An 8,345-nucleotide genomic window follows, 5' to 3' on the forward strand; every position below is an offset into this window, starting at 1 on the left:
TAGGAACATTACTTTGTTTGCTGTATTTACATTTATTTTATTTTCCTGATATTACATTACTTTTAATGTAACAAATCACTGTTTTTCCAGCAGTGATCACAAATCATGTCCAAATTATAGATCATGAGACCAAAAGAGACTGACAGTAATTTATCATTTATACTGTTTTGAAGGTGGAAGTTGACATTTTATTGTGTTTGTGGCTATTTGTAAATTTTTCTTCTATTGCATATTGCAAATTATACAATCTATTTTGCAGCTCAGGATATGCAGTTTGTCCTCCTCTTCTACAAATGTCAGTGGATGATTCATTTTACATGATGAAGATTTCACTGCAATTGACATGCAGGTTTTCCTGATGTAAAAAAAATAGGTTCCTTCCTTATGTACAAATATTGTAACTAGAGGAGATTTAGCAGCCGCCCTCTGCATGTTTTTCCATAAACGTACTCTCTCTGTCTTGGAATCGAAAATGTAGGATTTCAGAACCAAGTCGGGGATTCTTTCTCTAAACTGCTTGTTAAGGCAATAAGTTTTATAGGCCTCTGGCTGATCTGCACTAATTTGTAACAACTTTTGTATGTTCAGGGAGTGGAGTGTGTTAGCCTTTTCTTTGTAGAAAATTAACTGAAAAAATGTCATTAGATTATTTGTCAAGGCTTTTGCAGTGTTAGCTTTGGTGTAAGAGGATACTGTCTAAATTATTTTCCAATTCATGAGTTGCTAAGCAAATAACCACTACTGTCACTGTTAAACATGCCTATACTGAGGGTAGATTTTTTCTATGCATATTTATTTTAAGACAATCTTGGATATGAGCTCTGACGTGTAGACATTTATTTATATTGTTTATTCAGTTTTTAGAAAGAAATTCATGTCACATGGTGTGACTCCCCTGCGGTGAACTATCAACTCCCGATTGTTAAAACCAAAAATGTGTAATGACAGCACATTATAACGCTCTGTAATTTCAACGTCATTTTATCATAAACGCACATTTCTTTGTGAGACGTCAACTTCTTTCCTTTTAAAAAATAAAGTGTGTCATCAACTCAGTCCGTTGTGTTTTTCTCTCCGAGTTGACTGAATGGTTTTTGCCTGGACCGACTGTCTGAAATTACAGTCTGCTGTGTAATTGAGCCTAAAAACAAGTCCTGCCTATTTCAATGTAATACACATCGTTTTGTTTTGTTTTTTTGACAAAGCAAAGTTGAAACCTCCAGGGCCCGATGGCCGAGCAGCGCTGCTCTCTGGTCGGAGCCCGCGGCCAGGACACGTCCCTCACAGTTACTGAGAGGAAGGAAACGGATCATCATCATCATCACGGAGTCCTTCTCGTTTAGTCCATGTCACGCTGCAAAATGAACAATTTAAAAAGGAGTGAACAATTTATTAAAAACGTCTAAACCTCCAAAATGTTTGCAAAAACGCTTTTGGGCCCCGACAGCTCAATAAATCAAGTCCATTTTATTTATATGCTCTTAAATAAAAAAGAACTCAGAGGGCCTTAAATTCCGTAAAACAGTGACAGACACTGTTCGTCTTTACACGGTCGAGTCGGATAAGGTAACACGTCCCCGCACAAATCAATGACCTGCGCTAAACACAACCGAAATGTACAAAGACTAAAACGTGCGCTGGTGTGACAGGACATGAAGATTTCTGTAGCAAAAGTTTTTTACCCCAGCGTATTTGACACTTTATAACTATTATTAGTAAGTAGGAAAAGTAAAAACAATCTCTGTCTGCCGTTGATTCTATGGATTTCGATTACAATTACATAGTTTTTTCTTATGAAATTTGATCAACTGGTGTCATGAAATGAAACATCAGATAACAGTAACGACAAGCTTTTATTTCAACACACACAATCACAATATTAGTGGTGTCAACAAAGATCTTCATTACTTTTTATTTGCACCATTGTGATTCGATGTGTTTTTCTTTTCTTTTAAGGACACACTAGAAGAACAAAAAAGATTATTGTCTGCAGTCCTTTAAATCTGCTGCCATTCCCGCTGAACTGGACTCAGCTGTCCAATGAGTTGACGATAGTCACATTGTGGAGGTTCATGCTGTGAAGCCTGAAGCAGTTTCTTAGGGGCATCGAGGGATATCAGGACCTTTAAATAAATGCAAAAGAAAGTGACTAACCTGAAAATAAAGTGCCAACACATGCACAGAGGTATGACAAAACAATGAACTATGCCCAGTAAACACATTTGCATAAAGGAGCTCAGAGGTCTTGAAGGAATTAAAAGGAAATATTGTGAAATGTTTTCCATAAAAAAATAAATATACTCTTGTAGCTAATAAGTTGTACTTTTTGTAATTAAAAGTTGTAATAATTACAAAAAGGTTCTTCTAACCACAATCTGAAAAAACAGAAACAGACTCACTGCAATGTCGACATCTGCCCTCCTGTAACCTGTTAATTTCATTACCTGACGTATTGCGTCCCGCTCGCTGTACAGGCACAGGGTTGCTATGGCAGCTTGTCTCACTGCATTATGGGAATCGGTGCATGCTGCTCTCAGAAGTAAGCTGGACACGTCTTCCTCCAACAACAAGGATAGAGCGGCATCAACATGTACCAGGTTTCCCAGGGCTGCACAACAGTGACGACGTGTGAGGGCATCAGGGTCAGTGATCAGAGGAGTCAGCATGGCCACCGTCCTCCTGGCTTCCTCCATCCACCTGTGCCCCTCCTCATCATCCACTCCCTGTTCTACTATAGTAGCCAAATCTCCCACTGCCTCACTGTGTTTACTCTGTTCCGTCTCTTCGCCCCACCCTGTAGTGTCACTGCCCTTTCCATTGGACCTACCCATTTTAAACCCTGCCCCTGCCGCAATATATCCCAACCAGTTCCCGACTGCCCTGCAAGCCATTCGCCGGACAGGCAAGCAGGAGTCATGAAGACAGTCTATCATGCTTTTGAAAATGTCAGGTTGCAGGGTGTGCAGTGTGGGAGGCCTGAATGGATCCAAATGTCCCAGAAGTCTGCATGTGGCAGCCCTGATCTGGTCATAAGAGTGAGCCACCGCCTGGTGCAGCACTAAGGCTTCCAGGTGAAACTGAAGGCGGGCAGGCAGAGGGGAACAACGGGCTACTTGGGACAACAGAGTTAGGAGCTCCACGGCACTATCCCACAGCACATCCAGTTGCAGCAACTCAGAGAGCAGGGAGCAGGCAGTTCTGGCTAGCGGAGTCTGGTGTTTGGAGGCAGCGAGCTGGCTGTTCCTGGGTGGCGCAAAAAAACCACAAGCAGCTTTTCGGAGGCGGCAAACAGAGCGCTCTGGGTCACAAAGGAGCAAACGGCTCAGCAGGGAGAGAGGCAGCTCTAGTTGCGGAGGAGGAAGAGTTTGAATTACCTGCCAAAGCACGAAAAAAACAAAATCATCCAGACAACTCGTCACAGATCAAACAACCAACAAGAAAAACAAGGCAATGCTCTCACAAAAGTACAGACATTAAGATGTACAGTAGTGTGCACTTGATGTGAGCCTATTGCAAGAGTTATCCTGTGTTGCATCAGGGAATTATGTTTGTCAGCGAGGTCGTTATCGGAGCAAGGGAAGGCCCTAACCTGCAGGAGGCTTGCAACAACACCACAGCCATCATACAACTGGAATATCTTGGACATGGTGTGTGAAGGCAGGTCCAGGGCAAATGGAAAGCACAACAAGTGGCAGCTCAACACGGACAGGCTGTCGCGATTCAGATCCACCTCAAGTCTCCCAGGACTGCCTTCAGCAAACAAAGGAAGACTGCTGGGTATAAAAGATGTTATTGTTAACTCCAGGCATAGTAGCTGTGCTGCTCTAAGATTGGCAGTACAAATGAAACAGTAAATCAATTAGGAAATCTGAACACCAACCAGTCAGTGCCCAGCAGCTGGCCCAGAGTGTACACACATTTTGATTCACACTCAGAAAACAGAGGAATGCACGAGTATGGATCCATGGTGAAGACAAACAGCGCGGTAGACAGAAAGGAATACAGCCCTGATATACAAAGAAAATGAAAGAAATAAGTAAAAGTGTGTTTTTTTAAGTGTTTTTAAATACGGCGGGCTTCATAGGATATGTATATTAACCTTTTGCCGAACAGAAGTCTGTGTCTGGTTTTGTCCTTGCAAGTGAAGTGCCAATTCTTTTCCATAGATCCCGAAACATTACTGGATCTAAACGTGAAGATCCAGAGCCATTTTCATGCTGCTAAAAGAAAAAAACAGGCAAAACACAGAGGAAGAAAATTACAGTTTTATCTCTGGTTTCCATCCAGTCAAATTTGTTTATCACATTGTGGTTATTGTCTGACCTCAGAGAGTGTGTGTAGGAGTAAAGACAGGAGGCCGTCACAGAGTCCCCAGCCAGAAGGAAGAGAAAGTTGGGGCTGACAAGGCAAAGAAGAGGGTAGCACCTCAGACAAGGGTGGATCACTTTAAACTTGCATCAAAAACTGTCAAATTATTGCCAAACATACAAATTACACAGATTCAGTACCTCATACGAGTCCAAAAGCAGGTTTTTCAGCAAAGAGGTTAGATTGTCCACATTAACTTTGACATCAACGTCGTGTTGTGTTAACAGAGACAAAACAGAGGCAGCCAGAGGCTAAAGAAGAGATAACAATATCAGCTATGTCACACAACTGGCAAGCTAACTGTAAAAACAAAAGTAATCTCAGTCATTACATATTAATATACTAACTTCAATGAGTACTTACTGCCAATGGAATGAGGTTTGGTTGACTGAGAATTGTGATGAAGGGCTTGGTGAACTCTTCTAGTCTACAGTAAGAGAGCAGATGATGAGCTGCAACAGTTGAATGACTGTGATGTATGATAGTCACATACTCACTTGTACACACAGAGCAACACATCAACAAAATGAGCTTCAGTGAAGAAGAGAAATAATCAAACCTCTGCTCTTCTTCCACCCAGTCACAGGGCTTCTGCCAGTAGATCATGAGCACAACAATCATTTCTCCAAGTGCTGGCACACTCCACGGTTGCTGAGTGGGAAAGAAAGTACAAAAAAGTCAGTAAATACTGCTGCAGGAATAATGCATTGTTGAATATGGTTCCATTTCCGAGCACTAACCTTGATGAAACTTGTGTTTTCTACACTATCATGGACGAGGTCAAAGAGGACATGGGGTAGTCCAAGTTCATGACCGATGTGGTAAGACTTCTCGAGGTCAGAGGCCAGAATCAGGTTGTGTAAGACCTTCAGCGGTTGATGAATCCGCCACGCCTCTTTAACAACGCCACTTCTTAGCTGACCAAACAAAAAAAAAAAGAGATTAAATGCAGAATTGTTCCGAGGTAGAATCAATTTCTGCTCAATTAAAAATTGGACCTAATTACCTGAGCTTTAAATGCCAGGATCTTTGATTTAAGTTGAGGTATGACGGCAGTGTCGTTTAAAAGTTCTTTCTGCTGCCTGCTTGGATGTGATTCTTGGGCCAGTTTCTCCCAATAGTCCTCACTGTCAACATCCTGGAAGAACAACAAGTGTTTGATACTGTAGCACACACTTTCCTTTAAGATAGCAACCTGTGTCTTCAGGACAGATTTGCTACTGGAAGAGAATATGTCTTCTATATTGTGGAACAACACTGACCTGCCTGTGCAGTGTGGTCTGACTGTCCTCACTGCATGTCCGCACTAGCCGTGGCCCAACCTCTACAGAGGGGAACTCCTGTTCATAGTCCCTGCTGATCTGACCCCTGCAGAGGAAATACCCATCAACACACGCCTCAGTCTGTTTCGGTGTATTGTATCTTTATTCTGAACTTCCATAAATACCTGTGTTTTGATCTCCAGCAGGCTTGATTCTTTGGGTTGAGGCTTTGATTGGCAGCCGTCATGGCCGAGGTAACAGAGACGTCACTGGAGGGGGGCTTGGCTCTAGGGGATGCTGCTGACATCGCAGAGTTGGCCTTTTCATTTCCCACTCCATCCTTCTTTTTCTATTAATGTACACAGAACAGCTTAGAGCTCCTCCATGAATGTCCACGTGAATAAAATAATAATGAAAAATCAATTTGTGACTCACTTTCGCACCATCACCGCCTACTGGTTTCCCTCTGTTGCTGTTGTCCTTCTGTTCCCTGGCCTTTCGCAATAACCTGCTCTCTCCACTCGGCAGGGTCTTTTCCGCCACTTGCTGAAGTTTCAGCGCCAGAATGTCTGGGCTGGGTGTTACTGTCAGAGGGCTGAAAGCACTTGTATCTGACAGCACTGCGCCAACACATCAATGTGGGAATAAAACAGTTCAAATCAGACATCAGAATAAAATCAAAAACAAGAACATGCATATTTGGAAATGTTCTATTAAAATGAAGAGTTTCAAGCATCACCTAGAGCACCATCAGCGACGAAGGGATGGTGCAGGAGGTCTGGCCACGACAACCGCTTCTGAGGGTCTTTGGTCAACAAACCTTTCAGGAAACTCTGTCAGGGAAATATCAGATAAGCACTGTGATTAAAGCAATATATTCTGTTTGTCATACATCAAGAAAACCTAATGCCTTGTCGCCATTGGCCCCTTTAGCTGTCACCGATACCAGGGGCATGTCCTCAGTATTTTTGCCAAAAATTTCCCCTGAAGTGCAGTTTATCTTCTGTAGCTGACAGTTATACATGATGACTTTTGAAGATCTGCAAAGGATGCAAGTGTGACTATTTTTTCTATTTGGTCACACTCATTAAGACTCAGACTGATGAGAAAAACAATCAAAGACAAATTATACATTTGACTACTTTTAAGCCAAGAAAGAACAGGAAAATCCATCAGAAGAACTAGACTGTAGCTGTACTGTACCATGCAGGTGTTGCTCATATTGTCTGGCCATTTGACTGGGTCTCTCACTATGAGCTGCACCAGGTGGAAGATGGAGTTGGTGTAGAACGGAGGCGCCCCCGTGTGGAGTTCATAAAGGATGCAGCCCAGAGACCAGAGATCAGCAGTGTGGTCGTACGGCTTCTCCTCCACCAGCTCAGGAGACATGTACAGTGGTGTTCCCTTGATAGAGGTCAGCACCAAGGTGGAGACGCTCATGGCCCTTGCAAACCTACAGCGAGATTGCAATCACATATCGTTTATCTGTTGTGGAAATGATGAATACAGCTACTTTTTTCTTTTAAAAGAAAATCAACATCTACCTACCCAAAGTCACACAGTTTCACCACCCCACTTTTTCCCAACAGTATATTTTGTGGTTTCATGTCACGATGAAGAATGCGATGGGAGTGTAAATAGTACAGAGCTGAGACCAGCTGGCAGGCAATCTCATGGACCTTGGAGGGAGGGAGGAGTGAGCAAATGTTGATCATGTGAAACCATGATAAATCTAATGTCTGGCATAACTCTGAGCACTGGATATGAATACCTGGCTCTCTGGTAAGTTCCCATCATCCTCGAGAATCTGGAACAACTGACCCTCTGCATACTCAGTTACAACCACAACCTGTTACAGACACATAAGGGATTATAAAGCCAGATGTAAAGATAATTAGTGTGGTAGATCAAATCTAACGAATTGCATTTTGTTTTTAAACTAAGCACACAGAAGATGGACGTAAACAGACCTCAGTTTCTGTCTCAAAGCTGTCAAAGAGTTGGACAATGTTTGGATGTTGAAGCCCCCTCATAATCTCTATCTCCCTCTTGAGACTACGCAGCTCCTTCTCAGAACGACCCACCTTCGGCATGAACTTCAGAGCCACCACCTAATGGACACAGACAGACAGGCGGTGAAACGGTGCGGGGACAAACTATCCAACCACTCCTACCAAAGCTACTTACCTGACCAGAAAACTTTTTCCTCCCCTTGTAAACTCGACCGAACGAGCCCTCTCCCACCAGCTCCAAAACATGATACAGATTCATGTCGACGACGAACGGCAGGAGGCTAACGTTAACGTTACAACTGACAGACAGCGAACATCGGTAAGTTATCTGTTTGGGCAGTAGACACGCGGTCGTTTCATTCCTTATGTGCAAATACAGGAAACGTTTACACTTAGATTCAAAACGTTTAACTTTACAAGTCACAAGTTAGGGCTAGTAGCCTGGTGTAGATGCTAACGTTAGTATAGAGCTTACTGTTGTGTGCCACTTACTACTTTTTGGATATGTTAACAACAAATACGATACACGCTGGAGAGCAAGTCTAACTGCCGTTTCACAAAAGTAACAAAACACATGGTAAACTTTGGCTTTACGCACATATATACTCAGTATTTTTATGCATGCCCCTTTGATATCTTATTTTAAACTATGAGCGGTTATTTTAATCATTTCTTCACACTGTAATACAAACGCCAAAACTGG

At 42.6% G+C, this 8,345-nt stretch overlaps 1 protein-coding gene across 1 annotated transcript; it reads right to left on the reverse strand.

The window, feature by feature from the left end:
- Positions 1 to 1,923: 1,923 nt before the first annotated feature.
- Positions 1,924 to 7,901, reverse strand: stk36 (serine/threonine kinase 36 (fused homolog, Drosophila)). The gene is made up of 20 exons (XM_070918001.1): positions 7,818 to 7,901; positions 7,601 to 7,741; positions 7,402 to 7,479; positions 7,179 to 7,309; positions 6,834 to 7,083; positions 6,370 to 6,463; positions 6,066 to 6,250; positions 5,816 to 5,979; positions 5,631 to 5,736; positions 5,375 to 5,506; positions 5,109 to 5,285; positions 4,928 to 5,019; positions 4,732 to 4,795; positions 4,509 to 4,619; positions 4,324 to 4,398; positions 4,100 to 4,217; positions 3,881 to 4,007; positions 3,590 to 3,770; positions 2,445 to 3,374; positions 1,924 to 2,123 (listed from the first exon to the last, which is right to left on the reverse strand). The coding sequence occupies exons 1-20, from the start codon at positions 7,899 to 7,901 to the stop codon at positions 1,998 to 2,000; spliced, it is 3,366 nt and encodes a 1,121-aa protein (XP_070774102.1). The 3' UTR covers positions 1,924 to 1,997.
- Between the last annotated feature and the right edge of the window lie 444 nt (positions 7,902 to 8,345).

Source organism: Enoplosus armatus, chromosome 13 (assembly GCF_043641665.1).
Source record: "Enoplosus armatus isolate fEnoArm2 chromosome 13, fEnoArm2.hap1, whole genome shotgun sequence".
In the NCBI taxonomy this organism is placed as follows: domain Eukaryota; kingdom Metazoa; phylum Chordata; class Actinopteri; order Centrarchiformes; family Enoplosidae; genus Enoplosus; species Enoplosus armatus.